Source organism: Betta splendens, chromosome 13 (assembly GCF_900634795.4).
Source record: "Betta splendens chromosome 13, fBetSpl5.4, whole genome shotgun sequence".
NCBI classification, from domain to species: domain Eukaryota; kingdom Metazoa; phylum Chordata; class Actinopteri; order Anabantiformes; family Osphronemidae; genus Betta; species Betta splendens.
This window is the reverse complement of record NC_040893.2, coordinates 9,447,549-9,469,715: the sequence shown is the minus strand read 5'-3', so window position 1 is coordinate 9,469,715 and position 22,167 is coordinate 9,447,549. Positions and strand designations below refer to the sequence as shown.

At 46.4% G+C, this 22,167-nt stretch overlaps 1 protein-coding gene across 3 annotated transcripts in view; it reads right to left on the bottom strand.

The window, feature by feature from the left end:
• Positions 1-805: 805 nt before the first annotated feature.
• limk1a (LIM domain kinase 1a) overlaps positions 806-22,167 on the bottom strand; it is a 30,171-nt gene continuing 8,809 nt past the window's right edge. For 2 of the 3 annotated variants that reach the window (XM_029171830.3, XM_029171831.3), the window contains 14 exons: positions 17,911-18,049; positions 8,922-9,031; positions 7,991-8,203; positions 7,560-7,665; positions 7,096-7,307; positions 6,602-6,788; positions 6,295-6,381; positions 5,222-5,353; positions 5,061-5,120; positions 4,880-4,945; positions 4,495-4,663; positions 4,326-4,381; positions 3,750-3,907; positions 806-3,616 (listed from right to left, as the gene is read on the bottom strand). In XM_029171830.3, the coding sequence (XP_029027663.1) occupies positions 3,442-3,616; positions 3,750-3,907; positions 4,326-4,381; positions 4,495-4,663; positions 4,880-4,945; positions 5,061-5,120; positions 5,222-5,353; positions 6,295-6,381; positions 6,602-6,788; positions 7,096-7,307; positions 7,560-7,665; positions 7,991-8,203; positions 8,922-9,031; positions 17,911-18,049 (1,870 nt within the window). In that variant the 3' untranslated portion in view covers positions 806-3,441. Of the gene's footprint in view, positions 3,617-3,749; positions 3,908-4,325; positions 4,382-4,494; positions 4,664-4,879; positions 4,946-5,060; positions 5,121-5,221; positions 5,354-6,294; positions 6,382-6,601; positions 6,789-7,095; positions 7,308-7,559; positions 7,666-7,990; positions 8,204-8,921; positions 9,032-13,409; positions 13,645-17,910; positions 18,050-22,167 lie in introns of those variants that run through there. The other variant, XM_029171832.3, reaches the window with a different exon arrangement.

Below are 22,167 nucleotides of genomic sequence, written 5' to 3'. Positions count from 1 at the left end.
TCCTCCCTTTTCCCCCGCGACGGCGCCTTAATTCCCCGTTCCTTCCCCGTCCGAACACACCTGCGCTGCAGTGACGGTCGGTGCTGCGGAGTTCGACCGGACAAACCCGTCCCCCCGGTGTCGGCGAGAGTGTTTGGGTGTTTGGCGTGTTTGGTCCCAGCGGCGACGACGAGAGCCCTGCCTCCTGCTGCCAGGCCGCTGACGTCACGGCCCAGCGGCGGTAGCAGCGACAGCGTCGGAATGAAAACAATCGCACGTGGAAGTGATGGGAGGAGGGTCACGTGCACCTGCATGTCAGGATACGACGGTCGGTAAAAGGGACAATACGCATAGAAATTAATAATCAGGAAACTATTGCACTGTTGTAGAAACTACTACACATATTCTACGTGGATACACGTATCTGTGCTGTATAAATAGTTTGCATCTTATTACATTTACTATAATAAAAAACGAAAAATATGTCTATGAAGCATGGAAACTATTTAACGATCAAGGTGGTAGCACCTAAATATATGCAGTGCTTATGAATGATTTTTAATGAATTAAACAGCCTTTTACTAAAATCCATTATTTTACCAATGCAGATTTGATACGTTTACTTAAGTTAAGTATCTGAACGTTTCCTTTATTTCATCATCGAAATTCCCCTCTTGTTATTTTTCTCCCTTCAATCACCTCAAATACATTTACATGTGCAAGTGTTGACTTACTTTGAATTGTTTGGGGCAGAGACGGACAGTGACACCTAGTGGTCAGTTCATAAACACATCAACGTCAACGTAAACAAAGACTCGAGTCTAGATTAGTTTTAGGAGCAACAGTTTTATTTTTAGCTGTGACAAAAAAGGGGGGGGGGCAGTTGCCTCCTCAAAATCTAGATGTTCATGTTCAAGATTAAAGTGCAGAATCGTTTTCACAGTTTGTGTAAAAAATTAAATAAGACAAAAAAGTATATTAAAATATCAAAACTGACGATGGAGATATAAATATAATAGAGAAGACGATGAAATCTCATACAACATAGTATCAGCAATGATGTTCAATCCACTTGAATCAGGCTTGCACTTATGATACATAAAAAAGGAAATCAGTTCACGTATTTCGAGTCGTTGGCAAGGCTAGCTTACAACAAAGGCACAGCATTGTTCAGAGGTAACGATCCTTTGCAAAGAAGTGCTGCGGAAACATTCTCGTTGATCATCGACGCGTCCTCACAGACACACGTAACATGCTCGACATGGCTCAGAAAGCAATGGAGACGGAAACCCATGTGCAGTACATGCCCACAGGCAAACATCCACCAGGGGCCTGTTTAGATAAAGCATACTCTGAATCACCAGCTTACACACTGACAGAAGCCCACATCTCGGAGCGTCACGGTCACTGCTGAGTAGTCGAGCTTTCCTTTTAGGCTGCGATTATGTGAATTGTGAACCAAGCTTCGGTAAATTACAGCCCTGAGCCAAAAGAGTATGATGTGAAGGTTAGAGGTGAAACAAGCCAATTTCAGCGCTCTGTTATCAACATGGGCACTGCCTCTGCGGGCATCGCATGTGAAACCAAGCGGTGGGAAGCAACACAGGACATCTTTCACAAAGGACCAGTCTGTAGGCAGCAGGCAAGAGCTGGGACTTCACATCCTCTTGGTAGCAAAATAAAGTTATTAACAGTATCGTGACAGCAGTGCTTTACTTTAAGGAGTCGAACAGTTGAACCATGCACAACCACGTAACAGAAGGTTCTCACCATGATTGATGAGGATTTTGCTATCAAGAGGTTGAACCTCCCATAACCCTTTACAGTTGAAAGGCTCTATCAGTGTCTTGCATTCGTGTATCAACCTGAACTGACATTATTTCCTTATCACAAGTAGCCCAAGAAAGGAAGTTAACAAAAATGGCTTCAAAACAGCCATTTGGTAAGATAGTGCAAAGTAAAGGACTAAAATCTATAGAAAACAGATTTCAGTGAAAACAGTGTTTTTTTATTTTACCATGGCTTTTTTAAAATCTTTCTTTCTTTTCTTTTCTTTTCTTATTTAAACTAATAATATTTAGAGGCAAAACAGCTCGATTTAAAAGCTGGGACATCATGCAGCTCGTGAGAACAACCGCAGGAAACGAAGACAGAGATGTAAATGTCGCGAGAGAAGGCGGACGCGTGAGCGGACAGCGGAGAGACAGTGATATTTACAGCTAGCGTTGACATGTAAACAACCAGTGGGCCGTCCACGGGGGGAGAGACAGATGTGTGGACAAACACGATGAGGCAGTACCTGGAGATATCGCCCTCCAACCTGAACAAGAGTACAGTACATGAGATAAGAGTGAATGACTAACAGACGCATTGACCTCCAAAGTTGATTTTTCAGATTCACAAGGCAATAACCCCGTTCTGAATTCTGAGCTGTTCAGACAATCCAGTTTCTTCAAATCAGCTTTACACATTTACATCAAGGAACAAGACGACCATAAGGCTTGAACACCTTTTGATGACGGGACACGATAGGTTCTAATTGATATTTAGAGATGCTTTATGGCGACAAGAGTCCTAATTTGTTAAATGCTAAAAGCCCCTAACCTGCCACAGCAGCGACCATGTAGAAAAAATAAGAAAACTTTCACCTGTGCCCATTAAACCGCAGTCAAACCTCCTCTCCCGCTCATTTCAACTGGTCGGCCAATAAAAATATGGCAATGTAGCATACGTATATAAAATATGTCTGTACATTTACATTATTTAAAACATTTACAATGTCGCCAGCTATGTACACTAGTCTGAGTTTCAAAGCTTAAGAAGCCACGTCAATATGGATGAAATACGCTAAAAAGGCCAGAGATGCACAATGAACCAGGACGTGACCTCACGGCATTTCATGCACGTTTCAGTGAGCTGTTCAAAGCTTGAAATGTCCTGTTTGACTGAAATAAGCGAGCGAATCTCAACCCCTGTATATCCAGCGGCACGCGAGCCCGTCTCATTTGCATTTAGCAGGTTCAGGTTCGAGCGCCGAAACAAAAGCACACTCACACAGAAGCACCTGCAAACGCCGTGCGACCTGCAGAGGCCCGGGTTCTTAGGTCGAAGGTTGCCAGTCTTTTGGACTAATTGATCCGCATGAATATTCACACTACAGCGAGGACAGGAAGTATTCTGAAGGGTGTGGCGGCTAGTGCTAAATCTACGATTCACACGCTGAGTCATGATTCGAAAGTTACATCTGATTGCATATGACATGTTCCACCACGGGTGCAGCAGAATGAATCTATCACGGTACCATCGGGACTGGACTGATTCGAATGTGGGCGTGCATTTTGCACAGGCGGCCTTTCAGAGCCACATCTTCCCCCTGAGTCTGTTCATTGCGCTTAGACCAGCCTGAGCCCGCTGCACGGTCGCAGCTCCCGTGGGAGTGATTTCCCGCGCCTCCCGTCGCGTCTAGTCCTGCTCCGGCTGCTCAGGGTGGGTGTGCAGGCCGTTTTCGGGGCGCGGGACGTCGTGGTGCTCCCAGAAGGCCTTGTGCAGCTGGTCCACCTCGGACACGAGCGGCAGGCCGATGTCCAGGTGCATCTTCAGGTTCTCGAGCCACTGCTCCAGCTTGGAGAACGCAGGGCTAAAAATTCAGAAAACAGACGGGGAAATGATATATATAAAATCACTCAGTTAAAGGTTTCACCCCAGAAGATGCTTTACTGGGATAAACTATAGCCAGGAGATGAGAAACCCAACAAATTATGATGTCTGACCGTTTGTCTGCATCGAGGTCGCAGCACACAGCAGCCATAGGGAAGAAGGCGGGCGGGCAATCTGGGGGGCAGTAGTGCTCCAGGAAGCCTGACACATTCAGACCAAAGTCCGTCGCCCTAGGGAGGTAGTCCGGGTCCGCGTTCACCCTGCCAATTATCTGGGGCGAGCAAAAAACAGGGAGAGAAATAAAAGTGGAGTTAAGCGTTGAACTGTCAGAGCGCAGAGAGAGAGAGCGAAAGAGTGAAAACCCAGTAAACTCCAAACTGAAGCCACATGAAGACAGCTTTGCTCTGCTGCACCCTGTAATCCTCCAACTATTTGCTGTCTAATGGTGTCCATCTGGAGAAGTCATATTGTGGGGTTTCAGAGCGACTGAACAAAACTGTTGAGCCCAAATTACTGCATGTGACTGGTGTGTGGCCAGGCACAAAGCCCACCACACGACAGGCTTCACATTTGGAAAGAGCTCTTCGCTCGGGTCTTCCAGAGAAAAACATGAGGATGCTGTATTTTTGCAGACAATTTACGTGATTTACGCCACGTTTTATTAATACAAAGGTTGGACAGTGACTTACCTCGCAGAGCATGATCCCAAAGGAAAAGATGTCCACTCGTTCATCGTAACTTTTCCCTGATTTGTAGAAAAAGGACAACATTAGGCTAATGTTGGCTTTGAATATTTTTAAAGCTAGCTTGTAACATGTACATGAATAACATGTGACAATGCGTCCCCGTGGATCGTACCGTGGATCATCTCTGGGGCCATCCAGTAGGGGTTTCCCACCACGGTGTACCTCTTCCTGCGGTCCGGCTTCTTCAGGCCGGGCAGCTTGCCCTGGGTCAGCGCGTCCGCGTGCTTGTCGTCGATCATGAGCCGCGCCAGCCCAAAGTCTGCCACCACCACTGTGTTGTCCTGCACGAAAGATCACATAAAAATAATTACTGATAGGCTCCAAACAAACCTACAGGAGGGCGAAAGGAACAGGGCAAGGTTCCTACAGCCACACACACACACACACACACACACACACACACACACACACACACACACACACACACACACACACACACACACACACACACACACACACACACACACACACACACACACACACACACACACACTTACCTCTCTGACGAGACAGTTGTGAGAGTTCAGGTCTCGGTGGATTATGTTCATGGAATGCAGATAAGACTGAAAAGAAAAGCACAAAGCTTTAGTGGTTCATCTAGAAGAACAGCGCTGCTCTGTGTCAACTCACAACTCACAGTATGTGATGTGACGTATTGTCGCTAACTACTGAACTCACCATCCCAGCAGCGATGTCCTTGCCAAAACTGACCCGCTGGTTCCAGGGATAGTTACTGTCCTGTCAGCAAAAACCACAGTCATCTACGTTAGACTCCAGAGGACAAACAATGCTGCTGCTGCTGTACATACATGTACAGGAATCACACGCCGTCCTCTCACCATTTTCTTGATGATTTCCCTCAAAGTGCCTCCCTTTATGTACTCGGCGATGAAGTTGAGCCTCTTGTCTTTGTACAGGACGCCAATGAATTTGAGCACGTTGGGGTGATCCAGGCAACGCATGACCTTCACCTGATGAACGGACAGAGCGCTCAATGTGAAACCAGGTCAAATGTAGCGTGAGCTGTGGTTCCAGCATTTCTACTTGTTAGGTGCAGACACCACCTTAAAATCAAGATTTGATCACACTGAGGACATGCATTTTAGAGATTTCCACTATTAGTGTTTCCCCTAACTCTCATTTTAAAAGGAAGACACACTGAATGCTGCACATGTGGTTCAACAGGTTACTGCTGACACCTCATAAAACATGTTGCTCCCTTAAGGTTGGGCAGGGGAGGAGGAGGAGGAGGAGGAGGAGGAGGAAGAGGCCACTATTACACACACATAAACCTGAAATATTACCCTTCTTGTTTCATGATGTCTTTGTCTGAACTCTCTGCCGCATTCTTTCTTTACTAATGTTGTCAGACACTGTCTTGTTTTCTAACCTGTCTTTTTACTTTGCTGTCATTCACCTTAATTACAAAGCAAAGCAACTTTAACGTCTCAGTTAGAGGCCTGCTAGCTGGGCGAGTTAGTCTGCGATACTGAATATTTTTAGGGGAGGACTGTGTTAACGTTTCCTCTCATCCCACTTGAGATAATTCTTATGTATTTCATTGAGATCTAAACATCCTCTTCCTTTTTAATTCATGTCCTACAGACTCCTGCTGATTTTCTCCACTGTCTCCAGCTTCCAGTCCAGGCACAGATGTATGTTTCTTTTGCCTTGTCAGCACAGATTTTTCCAGCTGGTCCACGATTTCATCTCTAACAAAGCCAACTTTAACGTACAGGCTGCTCCCATTTCAGCACCCGGGTCATCGCCGACTCGTGAAGCTCTGATTTGTGTGTTTGTATTAACCAAAAACATGGGTGGGTTGACGCCCACTCTCGCTGATTCCAGTTTGTTTTAGTCAACACTGAGTAAACCTCGTGTCAGTCATTCTGGGACTGTCCGGGTCACTTACCTCTTTCAGGAATGTTTTCTGTGTCTCATCGTCAAAGCGGATTAACTCTTTCATCACCATCACCTCCCCTGTCTCCTTGTGGGTCACCTAAAACAAAGACACAACAATGTGTCAACAATAATTCGAATCAAGCAACTCTGTCGTAACACTAAACATTCAGCGGTTTGACTTTCATTCCATCTGTCGTGTGTCAGCATGGGAAAAAACCCCACAGACATTTCCACTAATGCCTCTCCTCCCGTTTTACTCATCTCAATGCCGCCACCTACTGGACATTTAAAGCATGACGCATAATCTGAAACTCTACCTTAATGGCCTGTCCAAAGCAGCCCTTCCCCAGCACCTCTCCGTGGATCAGGTCAGACGGGCGGAAGATGCGGTGAGTGCGATTTGACACGACTCTGAGCGACTCCGATCGATTGATGTCCTTCCTCTGGGAGATGGGGGACGCTGTGTTGCTGGAGCCTGGAGACTTATCGATGCTGTAGCTCCGTCTATATAGTGGAGAGCGGAGGAAATGGGTAAATTGATCATTTGATTTAATTTGACTGAATAATAAGTGAAACCTTGAGCTCCTCGTTATTAAAGGCTCAAATCATTTCACTCAATGACTCTGCTTTCAAAAAAATATCAGCTTGGTTTTAATGTGATAACATGCACTTTACTAATGTAATCATAGGACACAAACATGAAACTGATGCCAGCATTGATGATGCAATTATAGTCTGGCCAAAAACTTTTCATTAGCGTCATTAAACTTCATGTCTTGCCTTCAGTAAAGTAAATCTGTCAGCTTCTTACGTGATAATGCGGGACCTCAGGTTGCTGAGGTCGGGATTAGGAGGCTGGGTGATGGGCAGAATGGGGCTGGGACCCTCTGACAGAGGGGGGGACAGGGGGCCGTCCACCTGGTCTTCAGGCTCAGAGGAGCCTCCCTCTCCCCCCTGAATGTGAGGGTCGTGTTCGATGGTGAGCTGGAGCAGTCGGCTCGTCTCCTGAATCAGCAGATCAATCTAAAGATGGTGGTGGTGGTGGTGGGGGGGGGGGGGTCAGGGGGTCAGACAGGTCCAAAATTAGAGCCAAAAAAGTTTCTAAAATACTGCAAAACATCAACGTTACAATATTTGTCTCTCTGCAAAGCACGTTTTTTACCAGCTATAAAATAACTACCGTCCCTTCGTCCTCCGCAAAACAAAGAATTCCAAACCCTGTAGACTAATTTCCATAAGTAAAATGAATGACTCCAGGAGCAGTGGGGGCGCTACCTCGTCCAGAGGAACGTTGTGAATAGGCGTCCCGTTGATTTCCAGGATCCTGTCTCCAACATGAATGGAATTTTTCACATCTGGACTGATGCAGTCTGTGTCCACCCTGGAAGAAAACGAAGAATATGCAGAAAAATGAATAGAAAGAACTCCTCAGACACCTTTCTGTACACAATGAATGGTTTCATTAGGGCTGGGATCTGATGAAGACTCAGCCTATTTGAATAACAGTGACCTAGACTCCTGCTCATTTCCTCCTCCCTCCCTTCTATTATACATTTTAAATGAATCTCATATATCACCCTGTTCACCATTTTGAATCCTCCTGTCTTGTCCTTTGTCCTCTACCGCACCGACCCCTCTGCAACCTCCCTCTCCTACCTCCCACCACACATGTACTGTATGACATCCACACACAAGCACGGACTCACTGGGAGACTCTGACGGTGGGTCCGTCCGGGCTGCAGCGGTCGGTGGGGCTGAGGGGCTGGTCGATGGCCACCGAGAAGCCGCGGCCTCGGCGCCCGCTGTTGCCCTCGGTGGACGCTGGGATGGACACCAGCGTGACGGTGTGGGGGATCCGCGAGCATGGTGAGTCCGGCAAGGACACCGGGGTGACAATGGTCTGGTAGTAACAGTGGCCACTGGAGTCAGACAGACGGAGAAGGGGAGTAATAATAGGTGGAGAGAAATCCGTGTCACAGCTCTGGCTCGGAAACAGCAAATGATGCATGCGATCCCGGGAAGAACATCAAGTTTTCCGCGCAAAACCTTTAACTGGATGTTGTTGCAAAATGCAACACGAAGAATTCTGGGAATTTGGAATTTGTGAAATTACAATGACGTGTTCCGAAACTTATTTCTGCTTTCGCCTCTATTATTAGACGAGCACTTGATGTACTGTCATGGCTGCTTATTTTGCCCCGACGCACAAGGGCCCAACCCTGGAGCGGGACAAGCGGCTGCTCGGCGCCGCCACCAGCATTAACACAGCTGTACTTTTAAGGAGCCTCGGCGAAGACGCATGGCTTCGCATGACGCTCCATCAAGCATCACGTCAACTTCCAGCGCAGTCTGACAACAGTGACACTAAGCCTTTTGAAGCCCAGAACATGCTGCATAATTTTAAGATATGGTCAGTCAGTGCATTTCAAAGCGCCTTTAGACGATGGAATTAGAAAATAAACTATAACCAGGAAAAGTTCGGCGAGTTTGAGATGAAAATGTCACAAAAAGTGTGTCATTATTAAGCAGCTGCTCAGTTATGGGTGGATGAATTCAAATGGTATAAGTGAAACACAGGATGTCTCGCTTTTTAAAACCACGACAGACTTTCTTTTATCTTTTTAATTAAAAGCTCACCAGTAGAGTTTGGATCTCTCCACCAGAGCGTATGTGTCCCCATCACCGATGAACGTCCTGCAGTTCAGGCAGGTGAAGCATTCTGGGTGATATTTCTGTTCTCCTGCAACCTGCAAAAAAAAAACAAAAAAAAACACATACATTATGTGCTGCATGCGATTTGTGTGAAAAACTGATGTCAAACAACTGTTCTGGATTTTGAGAGTAAACACTCGAAAGCAGGACTTCACCGAAATTCACAACAGGGTTCCTGATGCGACCGGAGCAACAGGCAACATGAGGCTGTAATAACCAGACGGAGAAGTAGGGCGAGGTCCGTTCACTAATGCTGAATTACAAGCTGGGAGATTGGGTTTGCTGTTGCCAGATCCCCTCCAGAGCTTAGGGCAGTTTTGCAAACAAGAGAGGGAATTGAGTTATGGCCAGAAAAACAGAGCAGGCAATGAGCAGATTAATCACACTGGCAGATCTGAGGGTGAAAGTTTCCGGTCTTCGTGCTCTTGAGACCAACACACACGACCAGAATGCACCACAAAAATGAGCAGATTGCCCCCGTTTCATACGTGCTTGTTGTGGCTCTAATCGAGAAAATTGATGAACAAGGCCAGTTTTCCCCCAACGATGCAAATGACCCACCCACTCACACGTCTCATAGGGTCTATAAATATACATTAGGCTCCAAAGGTTGAGTCCGGCAGCGTCTTCGCTCCCCAGAGGCCGAGCTCGTGCTTTCTTCTATGCTTTGAGGGGCAGAAGTATTTGGAGGTGTGGGCCCTTTGACAGAGCTCTTCAGCTGCAGACATCTGCAATGCTAATGGGGTTTACTGAAAGTACGGAGGGCGTGACTCTGCTGAGCAAAGAATAATCAGCTAAAGGCAAAGGAAAATCGAAGAACTGATATCAGTTGAGTCTGTTGCACATTTACATGATACCGCAACAGAATTCGCTTTATTGTTAAGCATCAAATCAATCACTATAGCACCTATATTGCCTCCAGTTGAGTATTTGTTGCTTTTATTTATATGTAAACCGTTTGTTTTGGTTGATTTAATAAAAAAAAGCAGGTTTTCACATTTGTCTGACATTTGCAGATTTAGAATCAACTTGAAGAAAACGCTCTTAAGTTTTTATATTAATCCAAACTAATATGATCGTATGAACCAGCACCACTTGAAAGGAAGCAATCGTTTCTGGGAGCAGACGCGTTTAAAAGGACATGAAAAGCAAAGAGCAGAAATAGCACGAGCCGTTTGAAATGGTCACATAAACCGAGACAAACCGAGTAAAGTGTGACTCGAATGAAGAAAGCGCCAAGATCAAAGAATCAATAAAATCAATGTCTCGAGCCATACGTCTGCTGCCCCTCCTTCCTGGGGGAGCAGGCACAAACAGATAAACAGATGCCGGCGACCCCCCGGGTGCAGGGAGGAGGATACTGTACAAACTGATTAATTAACAGATTTTTAAATAATTGATTTGAGCCGTCGCTTCCAGCTACGAGATGCCACCACTCAACACAGGGAGCTAATGTGGAGACTCCCTGGTTTTTACTTAAGCGAAAAATCACAAAGTTTGAGATTTGTCCGACTGAGTATGTGCTCACGATACAAACACGAAGAGAAAGAGAGAGTGAGGAAGAAGCAGATGGCTGTGAAATGAACAGGACTGAAGAGCGTGACCAACTTAATGTCTTTACCGTTGCTCTAAACAGTCTCGTAATACGGAGCCATAAACAACAAGCTGCCAGACACCAGCGAGTGGAAGGAAGAGATGAACAAAGACAATATGTGGACAGCTGTGTGTGTGTGTGTGTGTGTGTGTGTGTGTGTGTGTGTGTGTGTGTGTGTGTGTGTGACTTAGGTGTGGACCTACAGTATAAATGGGAAAGTCAGGAAGACAGGGCAGCTGAGGCGTGTGTGGCTCTGCACCCACGTACACACAAATGCATCCACAGATCACCCACACCCTCCGAAAAACCCACATCTGACACACGGCAGCTGCTGCCCTCATATTCTCCCAGAGTGTAGATGTAAAATCACTTAAGTTATAAGAACTTGACATAAACTGTCACTTTATGCGATGCCGAAGCGCGCGACTGCTCCAAACCTAAAAAGTTCCACCTTTTCTATCCTCACACAACAATGACGATCCGTACGTGTGAGTTTCATTATTTCTGTATTAGCTCATCGCGCTCGTGAGTGTGTGAGCGCATGTTAGCCGGCGGCCGTGGAGCCTCGTGGCCTCTTCCAGCGACAACAAGCCAAACCATTTGCACATGTCTCCCCGGGGGAATAGATCGATGGGATCCAGGAGGAACCGGGTCAAACTGCACCACAGTGACGGGATCTTAGTCACATACCTACAGTGTATGACCTAAGACCTGAGAAATAATAAATATAATAATATATATAATAATAATAAATAATCTCTCTCTCTCTCTCTCTCTCTCTCTCTCTCTCTCTCTCTCTCTCTCTCTCTCTCTCTCTCTCTCTCTCTCTCTCTCTCTCTCTCTCTCTCTCTCTATCTATCTCTTCCTCTCTCTCATATATATATATATATATATATATATATATATATATATATCTATATATATATATATATATATATATATATATAAAGTAACAGTCATAGTGAATTGTAAATTCGAACATGTGTCCAAAAATCCTCAAGTTAAAGTACTGTATAGTCAAGTATTACTTATTAACAGGTCTCGTTATGAGCAACTCTCCACTGTAGTAAACACACAACCTGGCGAAGTCTGACCTCATGGCACAGCTGCAACTCGCCTGAAAGCCTCCTACATTTATTGCCCCCAGTTCTTGAGGGAACAGTGAAGGCAGCGGAGTGAGGCAGCTAAAAACCACCGCGCTCGACGGCCGGCCGCAGAAACCGCCCGCCTTATTTGTTCCTAACGATTCACTCGCGCGACCTCCAGCTGGGGGCGGAATGTGAGAGTTTGGGGTCTTTTGGAGGAATTTGTGACGCTAAAGAGGTAGAAATGTGTGTGGAGGAAGTCAGTCACCCATGTGGACGTCGCTTGAGCTAATGGCTGGTAACCAAACAGCTGGACACTGTAATTAGCGTTTGCATCAGGGCTACTTTATGGCCCAGAGTAAACACTGAAGGAGAGACTTAACGTAAATTGCTTCTAGGATGCTGAGTTTGGATCCTGTGTGACTGGGAGCTTCAGTACATGTGTGCTGCATGTGTGTTTAAAAACCTCCACGCTTCTCCACGGCCTCTTTACTTCTACATCAACAAACACCAGTCGGAACAATGACCTCATGAAAGGCCTGACTCAATAATGAGAGACCTGGTTCTGTTAAACCTCATGTTTGATGTAATGCTCTTTACTTCAAAACCTCCTTAAAACTCATTTACTGAACGTCTGTATGCACCTCAACATCTGTAATTGTGTCAAAGACATAATAAGAATGAATGGTGATGTCGTAGAGTTAGGATTTTTGTGTTATATTTAAATGTACAGTGTTCTTCCTGGAGGCTGATGGAGTGGAATGGAACAGTGTTAACCAGCTCTGCTCTAAATGAGCCAGTCTTCATGTCTTCATGCTGCCTGCTCTTATAGTGACTCTAGTAATTGTCTTGTATAAATTCCAAAATAAAAATGTCTAAATAAAAAAAACATGTTTATGAGTGACAGGTTATTTTCTACTCCAGTTTTTGAGGCGCTGACTGAACTGTCATCGCATCAAGGTGAGTGATAGAGTGAGGATTAATTTCGGAACTCTATTAGCTCTATTATTCGGAGCTCAAGAAAGCCACTACCTGGTCTGATTCGGGGGTGAAAGGTCATTCCTGCAGAGAACATTAGCAACGTGCGATCACAGAACAAAAAGAAAGTAAGTACACAAAAGAGCACAACCCCGACTGCCAGAAGCACTCGCGGACCTTCTCGCCGCATTGGACATCATTTCGACAGAAACAAACAGGGTGAAAGCCTGAGATTGAAGACAGAAGGGTCATTGACTGTGACTGAATGGAAACCCCCCTTCAGTTACAAATACTACAGTAGCACAGTATACATGATATATTCCCATTCTTTCCTCATCTGTGCAAGTCTCACTTCCACTGTGGCAGAATGAGGAATGGGCTTCCAGCGTGTGCTGCACGTAGGTGGTAAATAAAAATACACACAGATATTAGACAAGTCCGTCACTGAGCGCGCTCACCCTCCGAATCTTACTTTTATCAGGACGCGCTCTAAAAATAGCCCGTGTGAGGTGCCATGCCCCATCAGTTCTTCATGTAAAGAAACCGGGGGAACAAATCTAAATCACAGATCAACACACTAACCCACTTTAAAAGCAGCAGCAGCAGCAGTAACACGCGTCAGATTAAAAAGGATCACACCCGCTGCACGAGCCTCTGTAAAAGCATGTTAAGCAGCCACTGGAGGCTGACGTCTTCCCTGCCTCCTCTACCGGCTCATCACCCGGCAGACGGCGGCGACGCAGCCGGCAGCCTCACCTTCTTATCTCGTTTCCATAGCCTGAGACAGCAGAAGCTCCAGAGAAACAAGTCTCCCACCATGTCAGCGAGAGCCTCCTGGCCGGTTCAGTTCATTCTACTGGAGCGGGCGGCTTCCCCTTCACAACAAAACACTGGCAGCGGCCAAACCGGTGTGAGGCAGAGAGGCAGGGGGAGAAGGGTGGGAGAGAGAGAGAGAGCGGGCGGGCGAGAGAGAGAGAGAGAGCCCACGCCTCTGCAGCTGAGCTCATCTCTGAATCAGTGTCACTCCTCCTCGCTGCCCCCCCCCTCCACCGTCTCCTTTTGCTATGACCTCATCGTTTCCTGTTTGGCCCCGCCTCCTCGTCCACGTGCACCAACCGGCTGCCTCAACCACACAAACCCCTCCACCACTCCCCCCGACCGCCGGCGGCCTCCGTAAGCTCCACAAGCCTCCTGTTTTCCATGTTGTTTCCCATCACATGTCCAAACCACTGAAAACTCACACATTAGCTCATTTCATGCCTTAATTCTGTTTTGTTATTTTATACAAAGGCTGCTCAAGGGCGTGTACTGGTAAAACATTTTGAGATAGAGTCTGTATCAAATTGCAAAATAATATTGAAAATATTTAGGAAACCAGTGAATGAAAAGGAACAAAGCAATTAGATTTATTTGAGCATTAAACATCTATTGTACTGATAATGAATAATGACATTTCATTAAATTAAATGAAAAGTTTATAGATTAAAGGTTAATTCTTCCACCATAATAAGCAGATTAAAAAAAACTGAAAGTTAAACTATGAGAACAAAAACAATTCCATGTTTAGCAGAGACACAGGTAGAACATGCTGGTGCCCTGTCGCTACCAGCAGTCACGGACAGTCATCTGAAGGGGCGGATAATAATAGATGACCGGACGGTTCCTACGCTGAAGCACACGCGAGGATGTGGCGATGTCACTGTGAAGGAAACGGTTTCACACAAATCCATAGAGCAGCAAAAGCCCATCGAAAGGTCGCGCTTTGAATGTTTTGAATGATTCAAAGCATGTGACAACGTAAATACACTCTTTGTCCACTTTATTAGGTACGGTACTGTACCTGCACAGTCTAATACAGAACAACATATTCCCTGAGGTAGATTAGTGTTGGGCTAAGTCTATATTAGCCTCATCTAGGCTTACAGTGGCTGATGGGAGCCAACCTCTAGTACAAACGGCTGTAAAGATGTCTGTGCTCAACCTGACTTGTGCTACACTCACACGTGAAACAGCTAAAACGTGCTCGCTCTGTACCTGCAGGAAAAGGTGGTTTCACTGAGCACATGTGTGTGTTAATGTCATTTTGAAGTTTATTCACCCCTGCTTGTAGTCATTTCAGTAGTGAAAGTAAATAACCCGCAGCTTTGCCACAGGGGGATTTTCAGCCTACAGGGGCTGCTGCTGTCGTCACAGCACAACCATAGTGGAAAGAGGAAACGCGGGTTGTGTACTGTAGCTGAACCTCTATGCTCAGATTGTGGCCACTCTAGTGTTTCTTCAATGAAAGCCACTCTCCTGTTCACAGTATTGTGCAAAGCAAGCTCCTACTACTGTATGTGACGGAGCATCGTGTTCAGACAGGATCGACCGCTGGCTCACCTGATCCCACCAGAACCGGAATAAGATGACAACATGGACAGATTCAAGATGGGAACAAATACTATTTCCCAATAGTATTTATTACACACTGTGTTGGCTCAGAGGCTAACCAACTTGTAGGCGTTTACAGCAGCAACTGTCAGAATCCCACTCAGGCCTAGAGCTACTTCACACCAGTGGGAGTTGATAAGGCTGGGACTTTCCACTGGTCAACACCCAAAAAAATATCTGCATTTCACAATATTCATCACATACTGTATGTCTAAACTATTTTTATAGTTCTCATAGTCTGGATACACTCACTACAAAAGGAGTCAAACTCAATCATACTCAGACTGTCCTGTATTTAATAATGTCCTGTTCAAACTCTCTCTCTACAAAATCATTTTGTAAAGCATCAGTCAAACTAAAGAAGCTCTGGTCTATGACACATAAGGAGAAGACATATGATGTGACACGTCATGTCTTGTGATTTGAATTCACAATATGGGTCAAAATGATGCCAAAAAATCCCAAAGACTCATTAACACTTTTGATCTTTATGGATTTCACTTTCGGCTTTGTTTGTACCTCTGTCACGCAACATTAAGGAAATACAAAAACAGAAGAAGAGAAATTCCCTCATATTTAAAAGAACCTCAAGACCCTTTTTGTAAGTACTGCTGAAGTAGTATGTACTAACCTTCGTGTCCAAATAATACACAAGTGTTACTGATTTGCTATGTCCTCACACCAAAATCTGTGTTTGATGGACAACCGGACAGAACCCGAGAGAACAGAACCGCTCCAGAAAAGCTGGAACTGGGGAACTCTGGTGTGTCCCAACACAAGCCGTCTGCAGTGACGGCCTCAATGTGCTCTGAAGGAACGCAACTACAAGCTGATGGCAAAAGGTTCCAATAAGGTGAGAAAGCGTGAAAGCAGACCCAACAGGGCCGGGTCGATGTCTGGCCCTGGCCCGATCAGCTGGCCCTGGGCCCGGACAGGCTCTAAACCGTATGTGAAGACTGCAGAGTCATCTGTAGTCGGAGCAATGATGCGTGGACTGAACGGAGGAATCATGTGAAGAGACAGTTGTTGTAAATAAATCAGTCACAGTCAAGGCAGTAAATAACACAGTAGGACCCGGTGGCTGAATTAGTGCTGGTCGAGGAGGAAGGTGCTGACGACTCAGCGAAGCTGCAGACACACACAGCGTTTTACCTTTGCACAGAGTCTGCACAGCAGTCCAGCTGCTAAACGCAGTCCCTCTGTCAAGGTGACGACCTTGGAGGCCTCTGCTGACAAAACAGTCACTCACGCTCCACTTCCACATGCAAACACAGCTCATCGCTGCTGTCTACGCTCGTTTGTCTCTGGCCGACGGTCGGTTCTAGGTTTCCGTCTGCGACTCTGACTCATCCCGTCGTCACTGAGCTCTGAGTGTTTTCAGTGACTGTGACAGGAGCTTTTTCTGGCGCAGGCTTGTGTATCTCTTCTAGTGAATGCAGGTGACTGCACAGGGCAGTGCCCCCCCCCCCCCCCCCCCCCCCGTCTATGGGTGTGGCACATGTTCAGCATGGAGCTGACCTTGATCTGTGTTGCAACGGCCACAGCAACACAAAGGAGTCGGCAGTTAACTGGACTGATCGCAAATGGACACATTCAAAGAGGCGTTGTCGCACTGTAAGAGGAGCGATGAACCGGAGGAGGATGGAGATGAGAAGTGGTGCAGCCATTTCTCCAACCAATTCACTTTACAGTCTCCGACACTGTCCGTGCTTCATTACTGTGATTGCTGTGGAAAGGGCAAGCTGTCTGAAGGCAGCGCAAATGATGACGCACACACACACACAACACACACACACACACACACACACACACACACACACACACACACACACACACACACACACACACACACTGGGAGGCCATCAAGGATTTCTCATCTCATCGTGACCGTGACACATGACCTGCCAGAAGCTGAATGTGAGCTGCAGTAGATAACTCATAGCTCATGTGCATGTGAGGAGACCAAGGTCTTGATTTTCCCCGACCAAGGAAGAGGAAGTGTGTGAATTATTAATGCAGTCAATAGACTGGTTTTGACATTTGAACCAGTTTATTGCTCAACTGGTCACTAAACATACTGTAACGAACCACCTACCCCTTCGTTAAGCCCTCACACAAGAAATCGAACAAAATATAATAAATGAAACCTATAATAAACCTACAATATTTATAATTTCTTGAAAAACTTCTGTCAGGTATCTTCTTAAATGCAAATGCCTAGTTTGACTTCATTTCACTGCCATATTAGCTTCATGCAAAGTAGATCTGCATCGCTGTGGCATTTTTTCACACAGCTGATGTTTGTTTTTATGTTGTTTGTTGATGATGGCTGGTTTGGATGATAATTCAAATTTGACCTGGCTACGTAGTGAGCATAGCAGGTTTACCAGTGATAAGTTGTGTTAAGCTTAGAGGAGTCGATTGCTCGATTATCGTTATTTGTTTCATCTTACAAAAATAGATGAACAGCCACCACACGCGACTGTGTGATTCTACACTTCTCAACCAACTGACACAAGTTCGCTTTGATGCGAGTACTTGTCTTCTCTATAATGCAGCAGGCCTCATCGGAGCGGCGCGTGGGGCGACCGCATCTAATCTGCACATGAACCCCTGTTTACGGCTCTGCTGGTGGTCTGTAATGCAATCTGGACCATCAGGGTCACTTACACGTGTGGCGCGGGTCCTGTTTGTGAGTGACCACTGCAGAGGCTGCAAACGTACGGACTCCGGCGCGAGCGAGCGCCGCGTGTGCGTCGGTATCACAGCATCGCACGGTAACTCGAGGTCTGTCCGCAGACAAGGGGGGGGGGGGGGATCGCCTTACCATGATGAGGCCAGTGGTGATGGGGTCGTTGCAGCCGTGGCACAGCTCCCCGAACTTGGCCCAGTAGTCGGTCTTGCAGAAGAGCCGTCCATCTTTTTCATAGTACCAGTGGGACAGTGAGGCGCTGCACTCACAGCACCTGAGGAGGAGGAGGCGAAAACGTGGCCCAGTGAGCAACACATTCAAGTTCAATCAATCAACAGTAAACATAAGCAGCATCTACAGTACAAATGATGTTTAATTTATTTTGCATTTCATTTATGACATGTTTTCTATGAATATAATGCACAAATAAACACAATTAAGTATTATTTTTAACATTTGCGTAAGAAAGAAGAAGTTGCATTTCGCATTGCAACTGTTGAGCATCGACAGCACACGACTGAATCAGAAAGTTGTTATTGTGTTGACACATTACGTCGTTTTGCAGTCTGTGTATTCTCAAGCTCCTAATGACGCCCTGCAGGCACCAAATTACAGTTTTCATGGTGATAATAAGTCCCTTTGTGGATCTGTCACACACCAATACAAACGAGGTGGAACAGGACGAGTGAGGTCACGCTGAGATGCACGATGACTGAGAAGAACTGAATATTATTCAAATACCATAAAGCAGGAGACACCTCTCTGAACTTCTCCTGATTAGACGGCGTCTCGACCAGTCTCCTCTCTCAGCGTGTATATAATATTTACAGTGTGTGTGTGTGCTTATAAATCAACATATACTGTCCATGTGTTAATCCCCTTGTGTGCGATATGAATGGTGAGGCATTACTGCCGTTAATGCACTCAGCGCTCGTGTGCGCTTGTTAGTAATCTGTGCAAATGTGTGTCTAACAGGCATGACGGAGTGCGTGTCTCCGTCCCGCCCATCAGCCGTCTGGCCACGTCCCTGCTCAGGGCGGCTCAGACAAGCTCAGCGCGCAGCAGTGCACGCGGCTTCAGACGCAAAGCAAAGGAATTCACTTTGTCACTGTTCTGGCTCCAAACCTCCTGCTGCCGCACTGCTCCACGCGAAAACGCTTTGCTGTTCTAATTAGCGAATCTTACAAAAGATTTTTCCAAAGCTGGATGACGGGAACCCCCTGAACGTGCACATGTAAATAGCACTGACTCAATAATAGCTGTGTCCTTGTGTCACTCATAACTACAGTCAGATGAAGCAGCGAGTCTCTATGACTTTGCCCAAGGTCTGGCGCTTGCTGGAAGCACACACACACACACACACACACACACACACACACACACACACACACACACACACACACACACACACACACACACACACACACACACACACACACACAGCATTTATTTATTAGACAAACACGCCCCACTCTCCCTGGTGTCAGCCCGCAGAGCTTCACTGCAGCTCAGCAGATTGGGAACGAGCTGCTTCAGTATGCATCGTGTTGGGTTGGTGCTGGTGGTGGTGGTGGTGGGGGGGCTTGGAAGTAGGTCAAGGCTTTTAGAAGACGTCCGCAGCACCAAGCCAGGAGCAGCTCCTACCGCCTCAGCCCCCTCGGTCACTCAGCAACTGCCCTTCACTGCACACACCCTGCAAACCCTCGCTGAGGGCGAGCCAGACGGTACCTGGGGACGATGCGGGGCGGATTACGCCACTCAGGAGGCAGCAGTGATTTTAATGCTCAGAGCCTCAGCTACATTTCTCTGTGAGCAGAGCTGGGAGTGGCGCCGGCGCATTAAAGAGATGAGCGACTACATTAGTGACTCCCAGAAATTTCTGCCTTTAGCTCAACCGTCTTCCTTTAGTGGTAGAGGAGACATACACAATGTATTTGTGTCTTGTGTGGTTGTGTATGTGTGTGCATTGGTACGGAGCAGTAAGAGGATTAAGAGTGTGAAAGATGAGAGTATTTCCCCATGCGATTCTAAGCTGTGACACACGAATGTAGAGAAACCTAAACCAAAAAATGCAGGGAAACGGTAGCTGTGAATGTGAGTAGATACAAATATAATGAAGACTGAATAATATGGATTGTTTGAGGCACAACTTGAATTACAGTAGAGTAAATACAAAAAAAGGAAAAGGAGGCTCAAGCATAAAATACGAGCATGAACAAGTGAGCAGATTTGAGACAGCAGGAAGCACAGCTGGATCCTTCGGGGGTCAGGAATCACCCGCTGACAGAGAAGATGAGAACCGGGGAGCAGAGTTAGTAAATCTACAACCCCCCACCCCCAGGTCCCCGATGGGATTAGTGCAAAGTGTCTGAGAGAGCAATAAATTCCTCCACCAGGTCAAAAGGAGGCAGCCTTTTACCAGACCCCTCACCTTCCTATAAAACATGGCTGCAGCTGGATAATGTCACATTTGGACAGCAGGCTAAGAAACGATGCAGTGACTAAAAGACAAAATGGGAGAGTTTGTTTTCCTTTACATTTTACAGACTGCTGAAGTTTAAGCAAGTGTTAAAACCCATAACTGCTGCATTTCAAAAGAAAACAAAAAGCCAGATCAATAATGGGGTCAGAGTGCAAATAAAGTTTTAGTCAATCTAATTGTGGACACATGAAATCTCTGGCTGACTGACAGTACTGTGACACATGAATGTGGCACTACTGTATATCACACTTTTGTTCCGCATATTGATTTCTCCCAGGGAGAAAATCTCAGTGGACGATTCCACATGTAAAATGCTAAAGCGCGTCTGCATTCATCACGCTGGTGCTCTGACCTGGGGTCAGCGCTCGAGACGTGATTCATTTTTCCCAGCTGATGTGAGCAAACTCTCGTTGAATGAGAAACCATCAGGTTGAGGTGAGTGAATGGAATTAAATCCCCCCGAGGGACTGAACCGCTGCAAATGATGCAAATATAAATATACTGTAAGAGACACGGTGACCTACAGGCGCCCGAGAGTAACGTCCCATCAATGTCTCACGGCCCTCGAAGGCCTCACAGTGAAATAACAACAGGATCTATTGTGACACATAAACCCTGCTGACCACCCAGCTCTAGACGCTGCTTCACTATGGGTGTGTGTAAGTGGCTGCGTGTGTGTGCGTTCGCTGATGTGGAGGTCGACACTGTTAAGGAAGCGGGACGTGTCAAAGGGAAATGGTCTGTGTTCTGGTGTGGAGGCAGGTCGTTACTGACCGAAAGGTGCAAAGCTGAGAGATTAACGAGGTACAACACCTCTTACACACACACACACACACACACGCGCGCGCGCGCGCGCACACACACACACACACACACACACACACACACACACACACACACACACACACACACACACACACACACACACACACACACACACACAGTCTTCATTAATTATTTAATCTTCAGTTCTTGTCGCTCAATAAACCAATACACTGCTGCTTTCCAGGAAAATCAGCAGAAATCAGACAATAGACATTCTGGGCGCATTGAGTCTGGTGATGAGCGAAACAAACGTCTCCCAGTGGACGCTACTGTACAGCAGGCTAAACACACAGACAAAGGAAGAAAACGATCTGAGAAAGGGAGATGAGGGTGGACCCAGACGCAGGCGTGAAAGTCAAGGCGAGGAAATGTCAGACTGTCTGGGGGAGACCCCTCTCCTCCCCCTCACGAGGCACAATAGAGTGGGATTCCTGGTCCGGAGCCAAGATTTCCCATGCTGACCTTCCACAAACTACAGCAGATGAGGATGCAAACCTATGCAACCGATCCATGTGTGACAGGGAGGAATCCTCAAACTCAAATGGTCATATTCTAAAACATGAGACAATTTCCAAATGGGTCCAGTCACACAAAGCTAATTACTTAATACGCCACTTAAAATTCAGTCAGAGGCACATCTCTCTCATTCCCACACACCCCTTTGGGTGCCTCCTATTTAATCGCGTCTGCCCCCTGCTCTCTCCACACATCTCCATGGCAACGGGGAATGCCATAGCAATGATGTCACCTTAAAAAAAACATTACATCATCCTTTGGTGGGTGCTTCCAACTCTAGGAAATCCCTCACCCAATCAGGCTTTAGTTTCATCCCCCTCTGCAGACAAAGCAGAAATGACAAAAAGGTAACACTTATACACCGGTAACGCAGCTCCTGGGCATTTTAAATAGCTGAAATAAATGTGGTCCAAATATTTCACGCTGTGGGAGACCGTGCTCATTTGAGGCCCGGTGCTCTATTCACGCTGGCAGACTGTGAGTAGATGATGCGCACGGCAGCAGTTTCCTTTGTGGCTGCTAAGCCGGCCTGACCTGAGGCCAGACTGGCCGTGGGCCCCGTCCGTCCG